This window comes from Lagopus muta, chromosome 7, assembly GCF_023343835.1.
Source record: "Lagopus muta isolate bLagMut1 chromosome 7, bLagMut1 primary, whole genome shotgun sequence".
NCBI classification, from domain to species: Eukaryota; Metazoa; Chordata; class Aves; order Galliformes; family Phasianidae; genus Lagopus; species Lagopus muta.
In genome coordinates, this window is record NC_064439.1 from 21,622,529 (window position 1) to 21,647,896 (window position 25,368).

The window sequence follows — 25,368 nt, forward strand, 5'->3', positions numbered from 1 at the left end:
ATGGCCTCCCTGGCCGAGCCCCCCGGCTCACGAGCGCACTCTCGCTCCCCGGCCCGCTCCCCCGGGCTGTCCCCGGCCCTCGGTCCCTCTCGCTGCGGCGGAGAGCGGCGCAGGGCCGCCTCAGACGCCGTGCAGGTGAGCTCCCCGGAGCCCGGCCCCGCACGCACGTTATCCTGCGTCCGCGTGTCGTTTGCTGTTGGAATAAGGTGGCGCTTGCACATTTAGGGTCTAAGCACCTTGCAAGCGCGGTCTAACAGCCATGCCTAAGAAGTGTGACTTTTCCAGGAGACGCAGGTGGGGCCGGTGGATCTGAACTGCACCATCAAGCTGCTGGAAGATGCAAGCTCCGTGAGTAAGGCCGAGAGAACGTTGTTTCTGCTGCACTGGCAATAACGAGGTGTAGAAAAGCATTTGACACAACCACGTTTGTACCTGCCCCCAGGAAACCACCTGCTTTGGTGGCTGGGGCTCCAGAGCACAAAGCTGAGCTAACTGTGCAATAGCACTTCTTCTAAAGATAGACATTTTAATGGAAAATGATACCTATGAGTTTTTTTGTCTGTTAAATATCCCTGTGTATTTGTACAGGGACACTTTTCCAAAAGAGACAAATGCTCACTCAGAAGCTAGATGTACAGTTACTGGTTTACCTGGAGTTTTAGACTGCTGAAGCCCATACCTGAAAAATGGAAGTACATACAGACTTACTGAAAGTATGTCAGAAATTTATCCAAACCCCCAGGTTAACTGCTAGTGATCCAGAAGGATCATTATTCAAAGTTCAGCGTTCAACAGCAAATCCAACCTCCTGGGCACACAGGAGAACAGTATCTCATAGTCTACCAGACTGTCTTTTGTGTTTGCAGAAAGATTTCACAGGCTGAAGTCACTATGCCGTTAGTCACTTTGATCTGAAAACTTAATAATTTATATTCTTCAAATAAGAACTGATTGGTGCTTTTATAGCACTTTTTAAGTCCTTCTGAGAACTAGTCCATGTCTTTTTATTTCCCTTTTGACACAGAATAAACTTACAGACTGAAGAATATTCTGGATGGTGTAGTTTGATGCTCCTCTACACAGTATGGAGTATCTGATGAAATGCCCTCAGGATTCTGGGCTTGTAGTCTCCTGACATAACTTTCTGGCCTGCCTCAATTTGCAGTGCTCTTGCTCAGTGTGAAGGTGCTCAGGAGAGCTGGAATGAATACTGCGTGCCCTGGCAAACTGACATAGCCATTTCTAACTTCATATTTGCAGGCAGTTTCCTAACAGGGGTAGAGCTCCATTCCAAGCAATTTATAGCTACATTTATTCACATTTATGTCATGGGAAATATAGGTTTGGTTTTTGTAGTATGCTCTCACAAAATCCCAAAGAATGTAGTAGAAAGAGCTCACACATTTGAACAAGAGATGCAGTTTTAAAGTCTCTTTAGTTACAAACTCTGTATTTAGAGCTTGTGGCTTGATGAAGGATTTAATCCTCTTGCAAAGCGCTTTTCATTGTGTCTTGTGACTTTTTAATCTGGTTTCCACTTTCATTTAAAATCAAAGGGGACAAATATAATCATTTAATGTTCTGAGGCAAACTGCAATTAAAAGCTACTTTCCATTCTTATATTTAAGAGCGATTTGGAAGATGAGCAGCTGAAAGTTCTCAAGAAGGTAGTCAAGTCTTTTGAAAATGGGCTTGTATCCTTTTTGCCACTCTGTAGAATACTAAAGTTGTGGTGTGCTATGTATGGTAATAGTCTGTCTTTTCAGCAAACCATTCTTGTTTCTACACGAAGAGCAGTGATAACCCAAGTGTGTTCTCGTCAGTGATCTTATGCACATACAGCTGAGGTTGTTAGGATAGCAGGATTCCTGCATGCCTGATTCATTTGCTACAATATTAAATAGAGGAATCTCAGCTTTACAGTCTTTGAAGAAAAACGAAGACTATTCATCTGAAACTTTTGTATGTTTTCAGTAAAATTGAAGGGAGTAATTGGAAGTACTAGGGAAAATGTAGGCATTTGGAAAAATGTGATTAATTTGATACAGTTCAATTAATTGCCACAATGATTTTAGCTTTCAGATTACTTCATAATTGAGTTGTGGCTAAGCACTTACAGTCAGTATTCATGAGTAAGTTGATTTGCAGTAACTTCTAAGTTCCAGTGACCAGTTCTGTTTTGATTTTGTGCCTCTAAATTTGATAATATATGTTTAGGTTCATATTCTCAAGCTTTATGGGACTAGAATAGGAAAGGATTTAAATACCACAATGCTGCTTCAGACAGAATTTAGGTAGATAAATCTACCTAAATGATTTTTAAATCTACCTGAATGATGTTTCTGTCCTATATTTTTAGATACCCAGTTCTGAACTTCCAGTGAGTTCAGCTGAGAAAAAAGCTAAATGAGACCTGCGGGAGTTTCACTTCTGTAAAAGGAAGGCTGCTTCCAAAGATCAAAGTGTAGACTCACGAGCTTCATTTTACTCTTCTAACTTTAAAAGCACTGACCTTGGTTGTTCTTAGTTCTGTCTTTGAAATATGATACAGTTTCCAAGCTCTTCATTTAATTCATAGCAAAACAAACGTTTGGATTTCCTTAGCTTTAAATTAAAAGCCCATTAAGGATTTAACACAAATAATGGACATTCTTAACCTGTGTGCAGAAAAAGTGAATGAACAAGAAGCTTTCATTGAGCCCGTATGTGAACTTATTAAGTTATGTGGGTAAGTATCTAAGCCTTTTTATAGATTTCAAACACTACTTGTTAACACATTCATACAGTTTCTAAAAGAACTCCTGTATTCCTATGGCACCTGCAATAGAAGGCATCTACTTCTGCAAGGTATCTATTATGTCACCCTTCCTTTTCATGAACAGTTTTTACCTTGAGTCCATTTTCTACTGGCATGAAAGGCACAATTCAGGAGCCAAGAATCAGTGGAGCCACATATTACATCATGAAAAACTTCCAGCTTACTTGGAAGTAAGATTCCCCAAGGTGCTTCATTGCCTACAGTTAAGTTATTATAGGGCTGCTGCCCTCAAGAGATTCAGCTGTTAAGTCTTGCTGAAGTGTGTTTTGATGTTTCAAATGAGCTTGCTCAGTGAGTTTAAAAAAACTGACACTTAAATAGCTGAAGGTAAGCTTTGGGAAATGACAGGCCATGTTGCAAAAGAGGAAATGTTATGGCAATTGAAGGATTTCAAGTTGCTTTACGAACGTGTTTTATAAACTTTTAACATCTTCATTGTCATACTGTACTGCAAATTACTAGTAGAATAGAGTTCAGGTGTTACCATACTTGTCCATACCTGTCTCCTTCTTCTGAAGAACTTGTAAATTATAAGTTGCTCATGGACTTTTCTGTAACAAGTTAGTCAGCTATTACAATTGGTGAGAACAAGGAAGAGAAAAATTATGCCATGTAGTAAATGAGTGAGCTGGTATTCAAAAAGGGTTTTGCATAGCTTTCTTTCAGCTGTTGGCTTTAGTAAACATAACATTTTTGAGCTGAATCTTTTACTTCAAAAAGCAGATATACTGCTTTACTTTGCTGCCATACAGTGGAGAATGAGAAAATACATCATGGGGGTTCATTTCCCTGTGTGTGTGCCAGAAACGTGGCAAAACTGGGAATGAAGATATAGAGTCAATGAAATGTAGTTGTGAGTAGTGTAGTAGTAGTTTTTTTTGTAGTAGTTCAGCAACTTTAGTTATTTTGTTATTTAGTTATTTATTTTGAATGATTGTGCCCTTGGGTTTTACTTTAATTTTTATATTATGGAAGTTCCCCCACAATTCATTACTTAACATGACAAAGAGAAGCCTGAAACTAGGGGAGGAGCTGCAATTTAACAATTCCTTTTTGATACTAGAACTCTCATAGCAGAATTTTCCACTTTTTTTGTAGCTGCAGCTATTTGCCTGTCTTCCCACTTATTTCAGTGTCTGTGTCTTTTTCTTCCCCCACCCTTTCCCACCCCACACATTTATTCTATTACTCGATCTCTCCTTTTCTCTGGCTGTGTTTACAGAGGTAAACCTGCCGGAAAGCTGTTTCTGCACTGTGAGCAGCACAGACCTCAGCATGGTATTGTAATGTGTACTCTTAGGGAATTTTTAGCTCTTACATGTTTATGTCATATTTGAGTATTTTGCAAGTGTTATTGGATATTTCTTAATATCCTGTTTTTAAAAATGAATATGTAATTGGACTATTTTGAGTCAGTTTATTGGTTTTATTTTCATCTATTTCTAGAGGTCTTGCCTGGGGATATGATCTTTTTTTCCATCTCTGCTTATATCTCTTCATAGTGAGACTCTGCAATAGCTTGACAGTACCTCTGTTCGATTCCATCTTCCACACTTAACTGACATTTGTTTGTTCAAAGAATTGCTGATTATACCAAATATGAATTATGGAAATGTTCTCTGTGAAATACCTACTACTGTTTGCCAAAATGAAGTTGCCAAATTGTGGAACTGGAGCTCTCAGTATAGAAACAGCATGGCAGAGGATGTATTTGTCTTGCAAAAAGTGTCCATGTTTGCAAAAATGCTTGAAGGAAGGAGAGAAAAAAAACGTTGAGCTTTCCTGGTGGTATATTAAAATATTCTTCTGCAGTATTTTAAACATGCTTGTAATATTTCTTTATTTCATTTTGTAGTTTGCCATTTCAAAAAAAGAAATTATCAGATGAAGTAAACTATTCTGCGGCAGTTTCAAAATCCATTGCACAACTTGGTGAGTGTAGACTGAGATGCCATAACACCATCAATATATAAAATGAACTGAATTATTATCACAATTTTAATTGCTTGTTACTTCTGTAGTAAGTGCACATCATTTATTTTGATTATTCAGTCAGTGCTCTGTGGTTTTTAGTGTTTAGATACCACTCTTATTTTGCTGTGCAGCTAACCCAGGGATTAGCTAGCAGTTACCTGTTTGCCAATGTCAGAAGCTGTGTGAGATAACTTTATCAATGCAGTTGAAGAACTAAACTTGTTTGAATCAAACTTGTTTGATTGCCGTTTGCTCTGAGAAATGTGTGTATTACTACACTGAAGTCTGGGATAAGGGGAATATGTTCCTTTTAGTCTTTGAAACCAAATGGAATAAAGATGTTAGAAACAGTAACTCTTAAATTTCAGCTTCTGCCTTCAAAACCTGGAAGCCTGAGTTTTATCACCTACAAAGGCAAAGTACAGCAAGTCAGTGTAATGCTGTGCCTTACTAGGAGCAGCAGTTCCTGACCTTGACCTTTGGCTTGCATCTGAGCTTTAAGCTTCTATCCATTTTAAGAGAGCTTTAGAGGAAAAAGTGTCAAACTCATCTATCAGTGTCACTGGGCATCTAAGTACCACAGTATCTTGTTAAATGACCTTGCATGTGATATCTGTGATTTTCAAAGGAAGTATTGCAAGTCTTGTAGATCAAAAGCAGTATGTGAAGCAAAACTGACTTATCAACTCACCTGATGGTAAAGATTCCATCAATAGTATGGATGGCAAGGTATCCATCTAATTCTAATGGTTCTAATGGTACAGGGTAACACAATCAGCCTATCACAAATGGAAGAAAGATTGTCCTTCAAATCGATGACAAAGAAATCATTCTTAAGTCTTCATTTTCATATTCCCAGATAGATAAAAGAATGGGCTGTGGGCTTCAGATAGTTCCAGATTCTCCTTAGGGTAGCCTGTCCAAAAAGAGATACTAAAATCTGAAATTTTATGTATATGATCTATGCTGGGCCCTGTAGGTCTCACGGGGTTTCTTTTTATCCTGTGGAAAAGGAATGCTTTTCATGCTCCCATTATGTCATATCATGTCTGCTTGAAGAGTGTCTGACATGATGACAGCAGCCTGGTGTAGTAGCTTTCTCCTGAGTACCTTCTGGAATAACATCCTGTCTCACAAGGATCTGTAGCCATAAAGCAGAGGAGGTCACTTTTGGATAAAACTTACGTTGCTCCTCCAAGGCTACTTTGTCGTATTCGGTGTTGGGGTTTTGGTTCCTGGAGTATTTTATAATCCAACTGCTCGCAAAATAGAAAGATTTGTAGGGGGTATGGCCAGAGGAAACGCAAAGTACTGAAAATGGAATGATGGTGAATTTCTATAACAATTATTAACTTTGTACAATTATTAACTTTGTACAATTATTTTGTTTTTCTGTTTCTGGCAGGTTGTTTGATGAGGGTGCCAAGTTCTCGAGTTAGAATACAAATCTGTAAGTGTATAATTAGCTTTTATAAGATGGAGCTGCCAAAAAAACTACTTCCAGGTAAGGCACAGTGTTTTCAAGAAGAAATGTCAGAAGAAATCTGTGTTTGTAGCCAGCTAGTTTGAAATAGATCCTTTAATTAGGTGATTTTTTTTCTATATAACCATAGTCACTCTTATATTAAGTATGTAGCATTGCTGAGTGTACAATTAATACATCTTTACAGACATGCATACTCCAAGTATTAAATTATTTCATCAGTGTGCAATGAATTATTTATTACATTTATACAACTAGGATTAAGTAGTATTCAGAAGATGTGAAGCAGTCACAAGCTCTCTGAAAAAATGGGTAATAGAGGAAAAAAGACTAATTAGGACCAGATTTATAAGAAAGGAAACATAATTTTCAGCTATGTATATGTAGCAACTCTGGTTTCTCTTGCGTTGCTCATAAGGGAGCAACTTCTGAACCCATCTAATTTTAATCATGTCCTTATGGAAACATTTCAGCATAGGCTCTGAATAAATTATGGAACTTATCTGCAGAAAGAGGCTGGGTATGGCTGCAGATGAGCTCAGGCATGATCCTGTGCAGTATGGATATGTATGCAAACTAGTCAGAATGCACTATATTTATTCCTTATGACGACGTCAGAGTCTGTTACAAGAAAAAGTCAGGCATGAATCCCCTCTTAGAGGGGCACATGATCAGTGCTGGAAGGCAATACTAGGTTGTAATGTGGCCAAGCTACAGGTGAGAATTGGTGCAGTGTGGATCCAGAGCGCAGCTGAGGTAGCGTGCTGGACTTCAGTATGCCCCCCTGCTGTGTTCCCATGGTGTAGCATTAGCTCCTGGGCCCTCTGGCTAGTCATCATTTATTTCTGGAGGCCTAAGGAAACTGTCACTGCAACAGCCCTCACAAGGTTCTGGAAGCATGGAAGCATTTAAATCTGTTCTTAACTTACAAGAGAGATTCCAAGTTCTACGAGCATGTAGGTGTATGTGCCTATGTAGGCATTTAGCTGTGTCTATGAATAATTCAATCAACATAATTGAATGTTAAAATACAGAGAGATTTTATTTTTCTTCTCCAGATTTAGGTATCTAAAAAAAAAAAAAAAAAAGTATTTCAGTCTGACTTTGTGAATCAAATTCTTCATCTCTAAGCATTCTTCATTTTGTGTGTCTGTGCTATCCCCTCTTATTCACATATTTACCAGGTCAAGATGCCGAATCTGTTTGAACTTGTTAGTATGTAAGCTTTTCAGTGCCTTTAATAATACTTGTTACCTTGCCACCTGTAATTTTTTCTGGTCTGCTCTGTTTTTTGAGATGTGGGAGGCTGCTATTGCTGAATGCGCTGGATGCTGGCATGCCAGACAGTGTTGCAGTGATGTTCTGTTTTATCTACTGTACTTTTTCACAATTGCTAATATTTCCTTGGATCTTTTGAAACTTTCCCTCAGAAATTGAGCTGATGTTTTTCTAGAGCAGTCCATAAGGATCTCTTATTTATAAAATGATACCATTTAGAACCTATGAGAGTTTATACTTAATTAAAGCAGCCTTTCACTATGTGTGTTATTTGTGTTTTATGTTATTTAATATATATATTTAAGCTATTTAAGATACACTTTACATTCACAAGTTAACATGTGTAAATGTAAATTCTCTGCGCTTCCCCTTCCTCTGTAATTCAGTGATAAAATATGGATTCCCATGTTCATGGGCAAAAGTAAAACCAGGGATGCATTAGAAATTCAGGCATGTAAATCAAAGTTTGGATTCACATGCTTTAAGTAATATGATAGTGGAAGGCATTAATTCTAGTGCAGAGACTAAAGAAAAGAACTAGGTCCTGCACCAGCACGTACTGCATGACCTGAAGAAGGAAGACCTCTCCCTGCACATCGTTTCGCTCTTGTCATTCTAGAAAGCAATTTATGTATTTATATAACATTTTAGTCTTCTAGAAGGTAAGTCTATTGAGTATGCTTTAGGCACTGTTAATACTCAGATATAATCAGCTCCCGGTGTTTTATTAGATTTTTTCCATTGATTTAAATCTAAAGAAATATGCCACTCCCATCTCAATCCTTTTTTGATAAAGGATGAATGATTCATGAAGTAACCGAAAATCTGAATTTACTGTGTTGTAATAAAACCTATTCTTTGTGCAGGTTACCAGCCAACAAGTGCAAACTATAAGATTCAGATGGCTGAATTAGGAGGATTAGCAGAAACTCTTGTTTTATCTCTAGCATTAGTTGAAAATCAACTTACTGAGAAGTTGTGGGTTCTTAAAGCTCTTGAGCACCTCTCCAGCTCTGGTTAGTACAGATTGTTCTTTCAACAGTCTTACTATCCTTGATCATTTGTTCTCTAGAAGAATGACTGACGTACTTAGAATTAATTGTTCAGGTTTTCATAATTTCAGGAGTAAATTGCAGACATATGATGAAGGCTCAAGCAGCCAGCAGACTCTGTTTGTATCTAAATGTCACTGATCCCTCAGGACAGCTGGTGTTCCGCTCATCAGAAATCTTATGGAATCTACTAGAAAATACCTCAAAAGAAGAAGTTGTTAATCAAGTCAGTAGCTTGGAATGTATACAGTAAGTACAGTGAAGCATTTTATGAATTACTGTTGTAATTTTAAAGCACTAAAGCACTGTTATTGTGTTGCATAATTATAAGTGGTGGTGGGGTGATGGAACAGGTTGCCCTGAGAAGGTGTGGGTGCCCCATCTCTGGAGGCATTCAAGGCCAAGTTGAATGGGATCCTGGACAGCCTGATCAACCCTGGCTGGCAACCCTGCCCTTGGCAGGTGGTTGGAACTAGATAATCTTCAACCTAAGCCATTCCATGATTCTGTGGTAAAATTAGTAAGAAAGTCTGTATTATGGCATCTGAGGCTTTGTTTTAAATCTTCTGCTGAGGTAGGTAATGAGTTCTCAGTGAATTACACTGTTTTTGCTACTTGGGATTGTATCATCTCTTCTCAATAACCACTCAACAGCATCCACAATTGAATAATCATTATGTCTTTCAATTAAGTAAGTCATTATAGCACATACAATAGAAGATGCAATTTGAAATACAAATTGTAGGCAAGGTGCATATATGCTTAAATTGTGTTTCTAGTGGTACACGTAAGAATTCATTTCATATTTTGTTGTTGTTTAACAATAAGACTTTGAAAAGTATGATGCTGAATGAGGATCCTTATATCTAGAGCTGTCTAAAATTAGGATATGGAGAGAGTAAAATGCTTTTCACTTTATTGTAAGTGCACTGAAGGAAGCATTTGTGGACCGGCTCATAAATGGTTTTCGCCATTCTGATCGTCAGCTAAGGAACGACCTCCTGGTGATTGCCACATTAGTAGCTGAAAACTCTGCAGCATCTATGATTGTAAGTATTCATAATTGTATTTTTAAGGGTGGTAACTTTCCCTTTTTTATTGTATATTTAAATAGTTTTAAATATTTAAATAGTTTTCACTGTTAAGCTTCTGTTTGTTAAAATCTGTCTTCAGTGCTTAGCTCTTAGGTCTGCTAAGCCAGGAATCTTTTTTCTTTTTGCTGTTCCTTCTATCTCAGAGAGATTACAAATCTGTATGTCATTAGTCTGGTATGCTAGCATCAACTTTATTTGGTACTTAGGAAGCTAGCTAATAATGTGCAAAAGTTAGCTCCTGTACATGTTCTCAGATGTTAATAATGTGCAAAAGTTAGCTCCTGTACATGTTCTCAGATGTGCCATTCTGTAGCAGGGAGTTTTGCACTATGTTTTATTTGTTGTCTGAAGATGCAAAAGTACCAGCTGTATTCAGATAGCCCAAACTTAACCAAAGTACCTTAGCCTTGTATGAAATGACCTCAGATTTAAATAAGATGCTGAAAAGAAAATTGACTAGATCCAGTTAATGAGACAGATAAATTCTCTCTAAAACCACATCATCTAAATGTAGCCCTAAATGCATTACCATGACCTGTCTAAAAAGTAGATGCGTCATTCTTTCGCTCCAGAATGTTTTTATGCCAGAGTTTCCATGAGGAACCTGATAGAAGGCAACTTTTTATGGCTGTTGATATTCTTTTACTCTTGTATAATCAAAAGATATCAAATATGTTATAATCACAACACAATCGAGAGAGTTAGACAAAGTAGACAATGATCACAAAAAGAGAATAGGTGGAAGAGCTTACCCTTCAGCTGAGCTCACCACAAAACACCAAGAGAGGTGATCTCCAGAAGAGATCCTTCCCCTCTGGTAGCCAGCTCTTAAATAGGTCTAGGAGAGGTGCAGCCTGGCTCCCCCCCTTCCGGCAGCACAGCTGAATTGCCTTCACCTGTGCTCCTCTGGCTGACTCATGGCTCACCTCAGGTGGTCAATCAGAGGTTCAGGCCATGACTCAGCAGTTCCCATACAACTCTCGTGCTTTACAGTTGAGATTTAGGATGCTGGCATAAAAGCAGAATGACTAAGTAATCAAATTACTGTCTGTGCTGATCAACTGGCTGTTCAGGAATGGGTTATTTTCAGGGAATTCATATCTAAGCCTCTGCAGAATTTTCCTATTTGACTATATTGCCAAATAGATTTTACAGTCTGTGTGAAGATTACAGATTCTTCATTCAGTTTTTCCATTTTATCACTCACATCAAGGAATGTCTGTCATACTATTGCAGAAAGATATTTGATGTCTAAAGCATTCAAATTGTTTACATGGCTGCAGAAACAAGGCAGTTTTTTTTTCCTACAAGAAACAATAACAAAGACATGGCATTTTAAGTCCTTGTACTAAAAATAAATAGTGTGAACTCTGCTCACGCTGTGTGCTGGTGGAAGGCCCTGTGATGAGTTTGCCTGAGTGCTGAGGCCAACTTAATGTGTTTTTTGTTCAAGAGCAGTGTCCTACTAACTACATTTACCTGGTTTCCAATCATCTCAGAAACAGCTCTTTTGTCTCCAGTGTGCTCTGTGGACAACCCCTGTTGTCCATAGTGATATTGGACGTGATTATCCTTCTGGTTGTCTAGTAGCACTATCATATTTGTAAATCCAAGTTGCTCATACATGCAGTTTTCGTAAGCTTAATTGTAAAGCACTGAAGCTGAAATTGTATGTTGTGATGACCTTGATGTACAAAGTTCTGTGTTCTTCAAATGCGTTTTGAAAGAAAAGAAAAGAAAAAAAGCCTCAATCTCACAGCACTGAGAATGTTGTTCTCCTGTGTGGTAGATTACAATAGTGAGCACATGTGTTTGGGACTTCCCCATACAAGTTCAGATTTGCTGGGTGAGACATGGCTTTAAAGAATTGTTAATAAGTATTGTACAGTGTCCAAATTGAACTCTTTGATAAAATTCTGTATTTTGCTATAAAATACATTAAATTCTATGTTCTGAAGAAAAAGAGAAAACAAAATTAAATAATCAGTTTTAATTTTACAGCAATTTGTTTCAATTAATGTATTTATTTTTGAATGCCTACTAGGAAAGTGGATTTACAATGCTGTTAATAGTACTTGCAACGTTTACTGAAGGTAAGAAGTTTCATACTATGTAATCACATTTTTTTTTCTTTTAATTGAAATATTGTCAGAATGTATCTATTAACATATCGATTTCCTTCACAGCTAAAATTCCCAATCCTTTGTTAAAAGGTCTTAAACTTACCTACTCTTACGAAGACTTTGAGATGAAGAAGTTGTTGTTTAACATAATAGGGATCTTTTCTAAAGACCCGCATGCTGTACAGGTAAGTTCTAAGATAACAGAAGATACAGTAAGCCAAAAAAGAAAATAAGTAAAAAATTCACGATTTCTATTTATCTGTTCATCTGACATAGTCCAGTAAACTGAAACAAACTGTTCTCTAAATGAAGAATTCAAAAGTAGGCAATATATGTAACTTCAAGCCAAGTTTGCTGTTTGAAAGCAGAGTGTGGTTTGTTTTAGAGAAGCTGCAAACCTAGACTGTGCTAGAAAAATGAGCTGACAAGTGGCTGCAAAGCATTATTGAGATACAATTGAAGAGCATAATAAAGTTTTACAAACCACAGACTTTGGGAATGCTACAGAGTATAAACACAGCTTGTCTGTACTTGTACTGTTCCTGACATCCTTTCCCAATAAAAAATAATTTTTTTTTAATGTAGGATAGATAAAGCAAACTATAAAGATTTTTCTTACTTGCATGTGAAACCTGTAAGCTGTCTCTTTCTCTTTTGAATCTGCAGCTTCTCAGTGAAAATGATGTGATGCCAGCTTTGTTGGATTATGTAAAACCACATAAAAAGCCTGGATTTCATGACTGGTCTGCTGCCCAATATGAGGAATTACAGCTTCATGCAATTGCTATTTTAGCTTCAGTGGCTCCCTTGTTAATTGATAAATATTTGTCTTGCCAAGCAAATACTCTCCTCCTTGTGTTTCTAGAGTGGTGTATAGGTCAAGGTCAGTAGACATTCATGGCTTTCGTACCACAGTAACCTCAGCACACAACTCACCTGACCTTAATTTCTTTGGCAGAAAGGAAAAATGGAAAACTTTGAAGAAGCCCCTTATTAACCTAATAAAGTAAAAATAAATTAAAAAAAAAAAAAAACTGTAATAATTTTCAACGTTAATCAAAATCAAACTTTTTTTTGGCATATAGTATAGCCCTTCATAAAATGGCTTCCTAATAGGCTATTTCAATCAAGAAGCTTTTTTAGCAGTAAGATATTTGTTTGCTTGTTTTAGCTTACTTGCAATGGCAAGGCCTTCTTTTTATTTATGAAAAATTCTGGGAACGTTATTATTATGAACATACGTTGTCTGCCAATGAAAATACTCTTTATGTTTGCTCCACAGATCCTTTCTTTGGTCAAGGTAACAGTTTCCATGGAACAGGTGGTCGTGGCAGCAAGCTTGCGCAAATGCGCTACAGTCTGAGAGTGCTGAAATCTGTTGTATCCCTGTATGATGATGCTGTGAGCCTTAATTTGTGTGACCAGGGAGCTATTAGCCAGCTACTGGGTAAAGCAAGCTTTTTATTGCTCACTGTATATTATTGCTTATTGTGTATTTCTTTAGACACTGAGAATTTTCATGCCTTTTCTTACAATGTGTTTTATTAGGTGTGTAGGTGTGTACACCCTGAATACAAAAAGTAGTTTGATTTTTAATCAAATGAAAGCTGACCCTATTATTTCTGTCATTATACCATGTTTGTTGCACATTATTTGTACTGTCTGTAGGAAATCCTGTTGTGAGTCTGGTTCTATACTGTGACTTCCCACAACTCTTAAGAATCAAGAGGAGAGAAAATCAAAACCAGTGTATTTTCAAGTAAATGGCTTTATGAAGATTACAATCAGTATAAAACTTCATAATCACTGCTATTTAGATTTTTTTTTTAGTAACAATTCCTACTATCATATGTAATTTTTAAGTTCTGATACTATTTTAAATTCTTACCTTACAATAATCAGTTTTCCAGCTCTGAAAGAATTGCACTGAAAGGAACAAATAGGCAAGATTGTTTGGAGTTCAGAGTATGGTCTAATAGAAAGCCTAGAAACAACATATTTTATATCCTCAGCTGAAAATTAAACTCCTCTGAAAAACAAAACCAAAAATAAAAATAAAAAACTGTGAAAACATTCAGATTTTAATGAGAGCAAAATTAGCAATATAACTCGTGTATCAGATAGGTTTCTGACTTCCATATAGAACATGCACATGTATGAAATGTTTTCTTTTGTAGATATCCTGAAGTATACAGCAAACAAATTGGAACAAAAAGATGATGCCATTCTGCTGGAAATCCAGGCTAATATATTCTTTATTTTGTCCCTTCTCTGTGAAAATGATGTCCACAGAAAGGTTTGTATCCTTCTACCTCATCATGAACAGAAAATATTTTGTTTGTTTGTTTCTTAAATCAATAGCAGATGCCAGTTGTACTTCATTGCTAGAAGGTCAGAGCTGATAACTGCTATGTGTGGCTGTTAGAAATAAAATCACTTAGAAATCCATGAGCAAGTGTTTCACTTATATTTACATGTTCTAATGTATTTACATGTGCTAATTTACATGTTTTTAATAAAAGTATGAAAACGTGTTGAAGAATGGGATTATCAGTTAAGCAGTACTGAATAGTTCTTTTATGTTTATTATGAGAAATATATCCCAGTTTAAGTATGAGGCCAAATTTATTACAACATACACACTTTAAATGTAAAATTTTCTTTCTGATTTTCTGATGTGTAGCTACTTAGTAAATATTATTTCAGAAAAGTATTGCTTTAATTATTTTTGACAGGAACTCTTCAGCTATGAAGGAGTGGATTTACTTATCCCGTTCATTCAGATGGATCCAAAGAAGCTGCACAGTGGACTGGGCCACAATCGTCTCCTTTTCAGTGCACTGGACTGCTTGTGGTTAGTAAAGAAGTGTTTTAGCAGTGGCAGCTGTTAAAAATAGCAGCTTATGGATTTTTCATCTGCAGTATTATGGCCTTCTCTGCAATATAGGTTCTTCTTTCATTTAAAACATGTAAAAGTTAGTGTTGACTAATTAAAAAAGAATACAAAAATAACAGAGATATTTTGCATAAATTACTTAGACAGGGACACAGTGAGACGGTCTAATTCCCTGTCCCTACACAGCAATACAACTCCCTGCACAGATTGGCCTCATAGAATCATAGAATGGCCTGGGTTGAAAAGGACCACAATGATCATCTAGTTTCAACCCCCCTTTCACAGGCAGGGTCGCCAACCACCAGACCAGGCTGCCCAGAGCCACATCCAGCCTGGCCTTGAGTGCCTTCAGGGACCTGCTGACACTTCAACGCAGAGCTACTTTAAACTTTCCAGAAAATAAGTTTCTGGTTGGAGTCTCTAAATTACTTCAAAGAGTAAACACAAATTGATTATAGACCATTGTTAGCAAAAAATTGTGCAGGCATGAGAAGTGTTTGTGGACTGCCTATACTGCCTATACTGGACTAGAAATTTTTCAAAAATTGCTATCAGAGATACAAAAGGATAAACAAAAGTTAATTTGTTTGAAGTCAGTGTTTGATAAATATACAGAAAGCTATTTAATATCATTGTCTGGGAGAACAGACAGCTCAGTGATGCAGGCAAACCCTTCAGTCTCTGCGTTAATCTGGAAATTATTGAAGACAGCAATAGCATTATGAGTGCTGCTTTTGTGATTGGTTTAAGCTGGGAGAAGCCAGCCCTGTTGCCCAAAGAAAGCCTTCATCGTCTCACTCTCTTGATTCTACTGCAGGAATATTTACACAACTTTGCAGTGAGCCAGATCAATAATATCGTATAGCTTAATGTTAGCACTTCTGCTGAGTTTTAGTTCAAATCTCTATTCTAATCCAGTTTGTAATGAACCTGCCAAATTTCTTGGCTGCCCTGAGGAAGGTGTGCCACCTACAGGAAAAGAAATTGTGGTAATATAGGTTCTATTTAATTACACAGTATAAATGAAAATGCACAAGTGCAAGCATATGAAAATCATTTCTTCTACTCCCTAAAGGTATTAAGCTTATTGAATATTAAGTATTTTTATGTAATTCAGTAAAATAAATGGAATATTTGTAGAATGCTCTGAAACATAAAAATGTTCCTACATATTGAAATTATTTCTGTTGAAGGTCGTGTGTCATTGGATGCTACATTGCAGAGGATTATTTTCTAGAACAACAGGGCATTTTTCTCCTTCTGGATTTGCTGGCAGTAGGTATTTTTATTATTTTTATTACAAAATGAAAGTGTAGTAAAACAACATGGAAAATTGTATTTTTAATGGTATCTCCTAAGACTGTTGTAGTAGTGACAAGAAGGCCAGTCTGCATAATTCCCTGAGATAGGAATGTAATCTGCACACCAGATGTCTGCTCTGAAATGACTGGAAAGATATTCCGTGTATCTTTTTTGTTAAATAAGCAGTTGGCAGAGAGTCTTAAACTCACCGAGATTTTTTTTTGCAAGGAAACTCAAGCTATGCTTTATTTTGAATGACATATCTGCTAGAAAAGCACCTCCATTCTTCATATTGAAGTTAGTAACAGAAGAGATAGTATACTCTTCAAGGCTTTAAAAGTTTGGCGTTTAAAGTTATTTTGTACATGCAACATAACAGCTACAAGTAGTGTAATAGCTACTTTTACGGATCTGTGGCTTGTGTCTGGCACTGGCATTTCACTTCAAGCATTTCACAAAGCTGAAGGCCCTTTCCTGCTGCTCAAAGGTCTGGCCACAGAAGAAAACAGATCTTCTATGGTACTGCCTCTGCCTTCTGAGTCTGTTTCTTATGAATATAAATCTTGGTAGTAGCACATCATCAAAAACATTAATTCATCTGCATGTGAGCCTGGAGGTACCTATTAAGTAAGTTGACACACAGGCATCTCACATGATCCTACATAAATTCCCCTTCACGTTCCTTGATTTATGGAACATTGCATGGCAAGAACCCTGAGAGATTGAAAGTTTAGACACCTTTTTTGGGAGGCAAATATCTGTGATTAAAAGCTTCTACTTACTCAATTACTTATTACAGAATTCCTCTTTTTGTTTTTTAAATCTGAATGTAGATTAATTCTGTGCTATGACAAATTGAAACTTTTTTTTCCTTTTCTCTTCACCAAGTTAAAACAAAAAAACTTGTGCAATGTAATTCTTGGGATCCTCAGTGAGTTTTGTGACAATCCCAAAACAATTATTCACATCAGTGCTTGGCGGGGGGAGAAAGATCAAACAGCAGCTAAACTGCTAATACAGCTATGGAGGCAGGAGGAAATGGACTTGGGAGTCCAACGTGATCGATATGGAAGGATTGCTGGTAAGTTTTGTGATACATGTGAAACTGTTAGTCACTGAAGCTGCTCACATAATAAATTAATTAAAAAAATATATTTGCTTTTGATGCCAGAATCCTGATGAGAGTAAACTGTAATATTTGTACGTTTATGCTGCAGTGCTCAGCAAAGTCAAATACTTCATGTATGTTTTATTGGAGTCTGGCCGCTAGATGGCACTTCCTACATTAACTGGGAAAAATGAACCATTACAGGTACTTTAAACTGGTTTTCTAATGCTGGAAAATTACTTAATTTCTTCCAAAAATGACATTCTGTTTCTTCATATATTGTAAAAATAGAAAAGGAGAGTGCTATGATACCACGAATCTCTAGTCATGCTAATTAATATTTACTGGACCAAATTTCTGGGCAGATTGTTGACATGTTTTGTGTGTTGTCCGCAGTCTAAGACAGAACTACCTTCTTTTGGAGGAGGCACCACAGAAAAGATAATGTCAGTAGCTGCAAGCCAAAGATGTGTGTGGGTTTTGGTTTTTTTTTTCTCCATGACTAAAATAGCATTTCCTCTAATCTTAATAGCTTTGGGAACATACTGTCCATGCTGCCTCTTCAACTGTTGTTATATTTTGAAACATTTAGATGTAAAGAGGCCTATTGCTGGCAGCTTCCAGAAAGAGCAAGAGGTCATCCCCATGCCTTCCAGCTGTCCCAGCTTTGCCATTGTGGAAATTTCAGAAAACATACGGGCAAAACTTTATTCATTATTGTGCAAACTTGGTAAGACAAATGAATTGCCTTCTCAGTGTCATATTTGTCATTAAACAAAACTTGTTCACTGGCAGTCGATCAAGTCTCTAATATTAAAAAAAAAAGGAACTTGAGATGATCAATAGTCTGTTATTATTAGATGCTTGCTCATCCTCTTCTAAGAAGCCTCTTTTGATGGGGATTGCAAGACTTCACCAATGTTTTGCTGCCCTTACCATTAGCAAGCTTTCAAGAATCAAATTGAAAGTTTCATGGAAATGTTGTGTCATTTATTTTCCTGCACATAGTATCTTTCACATATATTATCTCTTGTCATTAGAAGTACTGCATTCTGCATTCTTTACCCGTAGTTGTCATTTCCTAGAATAGCCTCTGATTATTTTCATCATTTTTTTCTTGAACCTTTTCAATTGCTTCACATTCATCTTGATCTGTTGTGTCCCAAAACTGAACACACTCCAGCAGAAGCCTCACAACCTAATAGAACTATATTTCTCATCTTGTAAATAACCATACTGGCAATAATATAACAATTGCTATTGTCACAATGGCATTTCCTCACTTGATATGTGTGATCTTGTACAGCCTCCAGTCATCTAACATCTGGATCTGAACAGTTGACTTTTTCTACGAATTTTGCATTTGTCCTTACTGAATTACATTCTGTGTTTTTAAAATAGTTTTTCAAACTGGTATTTTAATTTGCATTCTTTTCTTTGGCTTCAATTTGCTGCACTCTCCTAATTATGTGTTGTTTGCCCATTGAATATGAATAGTTATTACACCTTTGTCTAAAAACCTGATCTGAAGTTCAGATACTTGATAAGCCTTCTTGCTTGGCTGTACAGAATAGTAGGCAGAATGACACGGTCTTTTTTTATTACTTCATGATGGATGTTAGTATTTCAACTGTTACCATTTAGCTACCCAAACTGGATTTAACCACTGTTCCTTGTCTTCTAATTTTTTCTTTTTAAAAATAGACATTATGTTTGTTCTTTTCAAGTCTGTCCTCAGTGGGTTCAATGGTAGTGAGTAATAGTTCTGAGTCTGCTTTCAACCAGTTCCCTGGCCACCCTAGGAACCAACTGATTTCAAAACATCTTCAGTTTCTCTAACAGACTATGGCCAGTTCTTTGTCTGTTCTAACCCAACTTCTTATTAGTGTTAATTGTGTTGATCTTGGATCATCACAGCTGAATTCTTTATTAAATCAAAAAGGCATGCGATTCTGTTCCAGCTTTCTTCTGTATTTATACATACCTCTCATGTTACTTATGTACTTTTTAAAGTCTCCTATGAAGTACTGAAATGATGTGGAAGTGGATAAGACTTATAGTCTCTTATAAAAAGACTCTTATAGTCTTTTTCTATCATCTTTTTCTTAGTGTAGTTATGCTTCATAGCAGCCTGTAACGGAGTGGTTCCGGTGTTAATTGATCTTTATTTATGAAATGTCTTAACTTCAAAACACGATGTAGTTATGCTATAATAAACAGATGCTGTGTTTCCAGTTATCACACAGATGGTATGTTGAAATCTAGAAATAGCTTTAATAGGCTATATAGAAATAGTTTTTTAAAACACTGAGTAGAATGAATGTTCAGCATACACAAAATATGAGGTGTAGTCCCAGCAACCATACTACTCTTTCTTATTCCTTCACACATATTGTTAAAAATACACTTTTAAGATGGATTCATTATGTTCATCTCAAGTCTATGAGGTGGAGATAATCTTCACTACTCAGCTTTGAAACAAGGTGTTGGAGATCCTGTGATACCATTCTCCTGTTGGATATTTCACAAACTCTGTGCTAAAATGCATCTGGAGAAATTGTGACCTGTACACTCAACTGTTCGTCTGCTTTAATGCCAAATCAAAGTCCCACAAAAAAAAAAAAAAAAAAACAAAAAAAAAACCATAGCAAGTGCCAGCGCTAACCTGGATTTACAAGCAATTGGAAGGTCACTGGATCCGCTCAAAAGGGAAGAGCTGGTATAAAGTGAATCTGTTTTTAAGAAAAGAGGGATTTTATCACCTAAATCCTGCTCAGGATTGGAAGAGGGACTTACTGATGTACTTGTGATGAAGATTTTGCATATGATTATATATAAATAAGGTGGTGTCTTTTTTAGACTCTTACATTTTAAGATAAATTGATCAGACTGTCACTACTGAGATCATTAATATTCCTTTAGGTTTTGAAAATTTGCCTGGTTTGTCTTCTAAGGATTTTGTCACACTTGCTATCATACGGCGGTATATTGACTTTAAGGTGAGTGTTATGGAAGGATGTATTTCTATTGAATATATTTTTACAAGAATAGCAAATTATCTCAGGATATGAGAAGGAAATAGCCCTTCACAAGCTGTAATCTATGTCACAAGTCACCTGTTGTTTTATAAAATTGTAAACTGGTATTTGGCATCAAAGGAAATTATCCCACCTCCATCATTCCAGCGTTTCCTGGCTCTTCTTTTGTATTTCTACAAATATTTGTGTCTGCATAGTGAACCAGACTAGAAAACAATGCTAATTAAGAATAATTCAGGAGAAAAAAAAAAAGTAGTTTTAACTGCTTGCCAGCTCAAGAAATAGGAGTGGGGTAAGGAGCTGGGGAGGGACTGGACAGCTGGCCTGCCTCTTTGTGCAGGGTCAGCATATATACAGGTTTTGCTACTAAAGATCACGGTAAACATATTCTGATGAAGGCTTTTCTGTGCTTTCCCGTCCTTGTAAACACTCAGTACCCACACTCAGTACCCATCCATATTGTCAAATGTAAAGTATCAGAGTGGTTTGCCTACAGGAAGCAAGAATCACAGATTCATAGAACGGGCTGGGTTGACAAAGTCCTCAATGCTCATCCAGTTTCAATCTCCTGCTGTGTGCAGGATCGCCAACATCAGACCAGGCTGCCCAGAGCCACATCCAGCCTGGCCTCCAGGGATGAATGCCTCCAGGAATGGGGCATCCAGAACCAACTTGGGCAACCTGTTCCAGTGCCTCACCACCCTCTGGGTGAAAAAATTCCTCCTAAGATCTAAACTAAACCTCCCTTTCTCAGTTTAAGACCATTCCCCCTTGTCCTATCACTATCCATCCTCATAGATGGCTGTTCCCTCTCCTATTTATACACTCCCTTCATAACAAGTTTTGTAGGGGCCATCCTGCTTAAAAGATGCTTTAATTCAGCCCAATTTTCAGCTTAGGAAAGAAGTCTGTGAGAGCTGAGATGTTCAGAAGCTAGTGATACTTGACCTTTAGTTGATAATTCCAATTTCTGTTTATGTCTCATGTTACAGTTTACTCTGATAACATGCATAACTTGAGATTTTACAGAAAAAAAAAAGCCATCAAGACTCTTCACTCTTGTAATTTGGTACCTTGTATTTCTGTTTCTTCTGTAGTTATCAGCATTCATGGTGACCAGTCTGTGTGGGGTGAATTTGGGGGTGGGAAGGGCTTAGGGGCAGATTACTCTGAATGAATTTGGTATAGCATTACTGAAGTTTAACCTGGCATAATGATTCTGAGAAGGTAAGCAACAATAAAGCAAAAAGAGATAAATATCAGCATGCTTTGTGTATTCCATCTACAGGTTGGAGAAGTTTGGAGTGAAGTGTGTGCAGAACTAAGAGAAGAATTCAGACCTATTGGTTCAGATGAGGAAATACTGAAAGTTATTTCAGAAGTATCAGAAAATATTGGAAAAATGGTCACTGCTTACCAGACTGAAGTGCTTGAAAATCGTCATCAGCAAGATATCCAAGAGGAGGAAAAAACATACACACAGGTAAGTCAAGGAGTATTTATACAAGTGAAATCCATGGAATTTTTTTGTCAACTTGTATAATGATTTTTGTATTATAAAATATTCAGAAACCTAAATGGATGCATTGCTTTAAGATATTTAATATTTCAGCATAAAATTTAAATTAAATGCAATTAACCCCAGTTCTCTGTTTGTATATATTTTTTTTCACTATTGAAAGAGTAACATGAAAAAATAAAGCAGTGTTATCAGTGATGTATCAACAGTGGTATAATGAGAATTGCTAATTATGTTACTGCAAGAGTTGCACCTGTCTGTAGCAGATAACAATTTCAAGTACTTACTGTTAACATATCTGTTTCTTAAAATGGAATGTAAGCCCCTGTTTTAAACTCCTCTGGCTGAATGCTCACAAAGCTTCATTACTTCATAAAGTGGGGCTTTGTTCTTCCTAGCCTCCTGAAAGCAAGCAGCTATAATCATTGTCCAGCCTTGGTTATAAGGCAGGCATTAGGCATTGTTGCTTTTCTACTGTCTCATCCTCTTCTCCCTTCTGAGAAGTAAGACCAGTTGGAACAGATGTCTCAAATCTCATGCTAGTGTTTTGGAGGGAATGTCATGCATGCACTTCTGTCACCAGAAATGATGCCATCTCTGTTATTCATCATTTGAGAGTAAGCATATACAGAAACAGTCATGAAAGATCTGGGGCTCTTCCAACATCTGTGTTAGAAAACAAAGGGAAAAGTTACCTTGCAGCACAGAAGGTAAGCTTTGTGGGCTTTTTTGTTTTTAAGGGGGTGCATATCTGAAGTTTTTAAAGAACAAATATATCACTACAGCATTGTCATTCAAAGTCAAGTGAGTGGGATGAGCTAAGGTGACATAAAGGGACATAGATGTACTATCTTAACAGCACAAGCAAAGAATTCAGGACAGCTCATGGAAAGAGGTTTGTGTTGTATTTTGTTAATCTCCTTTGTATTACAGATTCGTGCTGTCCATAAGCAGAAAGAAATGGTAAACAAATCTTGGGAAAATTTCTTAATTCGGACATCAAACTATGAAGCACTGAAGGTAAAAAACAAAACAAAAATCTGGTGGAACAAAATGTGCATTCATAGTGTAGTTATAATAATTGGGAAGTTCCTAACGCTTTTCTTAATGAATGATGAGGTTATTCAAGTAGAAGATGCAGTAAATGTTATGTTCACACAAACATAGAGGAGTGAACTCTGAGCTGTATTGGCAGAGCAATACGATCTTTGGTACTTCTACTGTTCTGATTATAGACACAGATTGGTGATCAGTAATAGGTATGTATATATTCATACGTACATGTGTCTGTGTATATACACATCTGTGTGCAGGACAGTAATGTTGTAACATTCTCAACCTGGATATTGGATAAGCATGCATTCTTCTCACTTTCGTGCATAATGCCAAACTGGATGAAACAATCCACATGCTGTGAGGTAGGGTTGCCATTCAAAAAGGTCTTGACAATCTTGAAGGATGGACTGACTCAAACTTGATGAAAATGAAGAAAATAAAATGCGGTATCTTACATTTGGGATGTATAAATGCTTTTGTGGCACAGTATAGCCTTGGGTCTGATTAGCTGTGTTAATATGTAGTATATGGGAATCCTGGGAGATGACATACTAAAAAAAGACAAGAGTGTGCTCTTGTGGTGATAAAGACTAACAGCATATTAAGCTGCAGTCAGAAGATTAAAGCCAACGAGTTTCAGGAAATGATTATTTGCTTCTGATCACTGTGAAGCCATGTCCCTTTATTCTGTTTTCAGGTCCTCAGTACACGAGGGTCACAAACCACAGGGAGAATACTTGAAATGAACAGCCAACAGATTTTTACCTCCTTTGTTTTGTCATTTTGTTTGTGTATTTTCTGACAGATACAAATAATATAATTCATTCTGATTAAAACAATTTTACCTTTTTTTTTTTCTAACTATCTTTAGAAAGCAAAAAGGCTTCAGGAAAAATCAATAGAGGCTTCCAAATCTAAATCAAAGACTCAAAATGGAGCAGTCCATTCTACTGATATTAAAGGCTTGGGCACAACAGTAAGTAATGCAAGATATAGGATGGAAAAATGTAGTTACATGCATATATAAAGAAGACTTCTAATCAGCAATATTTTTCAGAAAGCATCTGGAAGATGTAGATACAAATATGAATGTTCTGAAAATTGCTAGTAGAGAGAAACACATGGTTAGGTTTTATCTGGGGCTTCATGATAAAATAATTCATATCTTTGGAGGGAGAGAATTTAACAAAAATATATCTTCATGATTCTGTAGTCAATATTGCAATAACTGTACATAAAAGCAAGGAAGCAGGTAACCATTTTGCAGGTGTGTTTTAGGAAAATGAATGTATCACCAACACCAGATGAAATTCCTTGTCTGCATTCCTTAGAAGTATGGCAAATGTCAAATATTGCTGGCAGTTTATTTTTGTGGAAAAATCTTCTTTTCTCCTCTTTGCCAAACATCTTCAGTAGTGAGAGATGAAAATGAAGCTAAAATGGTTGGTGCAAACCAAGTCAAAGTCAAGTAACCAGACAAGTGTGCCATGCAAGCTCAAACAGTGGCATTGTCTTTTTCCTACTGAAACATGGCTAGAAGATAGAGGTGTCACCAAAGGTTTTCTTTTCGAAGACATGAACCTATTCAGTATAAAGAGTATTAATGAAACTGCAAACAGTATGTCTCTTTCAGATACAGGCAATTGTGTTCAGAGAAACAGGCTGTACTTTTTTTGAATTTTTAAGTGTTAATATATAGCAAAAAACTGTGGCTGATATTATGTACAAATCCAAATAACACTGCACAACAAACTTGTACTGTAATCAAGGCTTGGTGTTCTTTTCTTCTTTTAGTAAGATCAAACATGAAAGCAGAAAAGCAGAGTATATAAAGTTATAAAATCACTCTATCTTCTCCTTTGTATTGATGGAACAGTTTGTGACTTTAGTATAAATAATAATTTAAGTAGACCTAGAAAATTTCAGCATGCATCTCTAGCTTCTGAATAATATTTTCAAAAGACCAATTCTTGGTTTAAGTCTCATCTTCTTTTAAATATTAACATGGATGTCAAGCAATGCATTTATTTTGCTTTTCAGGTTGGATCTGGTCACTTAGTAACAGTTGGAAGTACACCTTCTCAGTTAGTCGAAGGACCACTGGCCAATAAAGGCCTGCCTCTTAAAAAGATACCTTACTGTGAAGAAGCCTTAAAAAAGAACAAGAAGAGTTAAAACGCTGGACGCAGTCAAGAAAGATTAGGTTCTTGTAGGATAAACAGCATTCTGAGCAGTGCTTTTAATATTTAAGTCAACTGTGTGTCTATTTTAGGTACAGATAAAACATTTCGTATAATCCTGATAAATAGCATAGAACATCTTGAGAGTAAAGTTATATTTTTTATATTTATAACTAATGTAAACATGGGGATGACATACTAATAAAATATCCTATACAGCATGGTACAAACACATGCTGTGTCTACAGGTTTTGTCTGCTAGTGTCTGGTTGCCTTGATCCACTATGAGTGGTTCTACTGTTTGGGTCTCCATCTTCTGTTGATGCACACAATACTCTGCAGTTTGTGTCTCTTTCTTTGAGCAGGGTGATGAACCTTCACTTAAATAGACCCAATGTTTCATTTTCGTTATGTATCTGCACTGCATAAAGTACCCATGGTGTTTGT

General features: G+C 36.7%; 1 protein-coding gene across 2 annotated transcripts; it reads left to right on the forward strand.

The window, feature by feature from the left end:
• CFAP69 (cilia and flagella associated protein 69) lies at positions 1–25,368 on the forward strand. Of its 2 annotated transcripts, XM_048950972.1 has the most exons (23): positions 1–135; positions 286–348; positions 1,629–1,694; positions 2,619–2,728; positions 4,674–4,750; positions 6,198–6,296; positions 8,420–8,569; positions 8,677–8,854; positions 9,531–9,654; positions 11,744–11,792; positions 11,886–12,007; positions 12,489–12,705; positions 13,105–13,269; positions 14,000–14,118; positions 14,558–14,676; positions 15,912–15,993; positions 16,909–17,101; positions 17,721–17,858; positions 20,051–20,127; positions 21,455–21,649; positions 22,619–22,705; positions 23,613–23,717; positions 24,782–25,368. In XM_048950972.1, exons 1-23 carry the CDS (start codon positions 1–3, stop codon positions 24,914–24,916), a joined length of 2,805 nt encoding a protein of 934 aa, XP_048806929.1. In that variant the 3' UTR covers positions 24,917–25,368. The 2 variants fall into 2 exon arrangements, with proteins under 2 accessions (XP_048806929.1, XP_048806931.1); XM_048950974.1 differs by lacking the exon at positions 1–135 and having other exon boundaries at positions 328–352.

Excerpts from the sequence above, each read along its gene's own strand:
- CFAP69 (XM_048950972.1), top strand. The coding sequence starts at position 1 with ATGGCCTCCCTGGCCGAGCCCCCCGGCTCACGAGCGCACTCTCGCTCC. Across the intron at positions 4,751-6,197 it reads AAAATCCATTGCACAACTTG|GTTGTTTGATGAGGGTGCCA; the intron begins GTGAGTGTAGAC and ends TGTTTCTGGCAG. Across the intron at positions 8,570-8,676 it reads TGAGCACCTCTCCAGCTCTG|GAGTAAATTGCAGACATATG; the intron begins GTTAGTACAGAT and ends TCATAATTTCAG.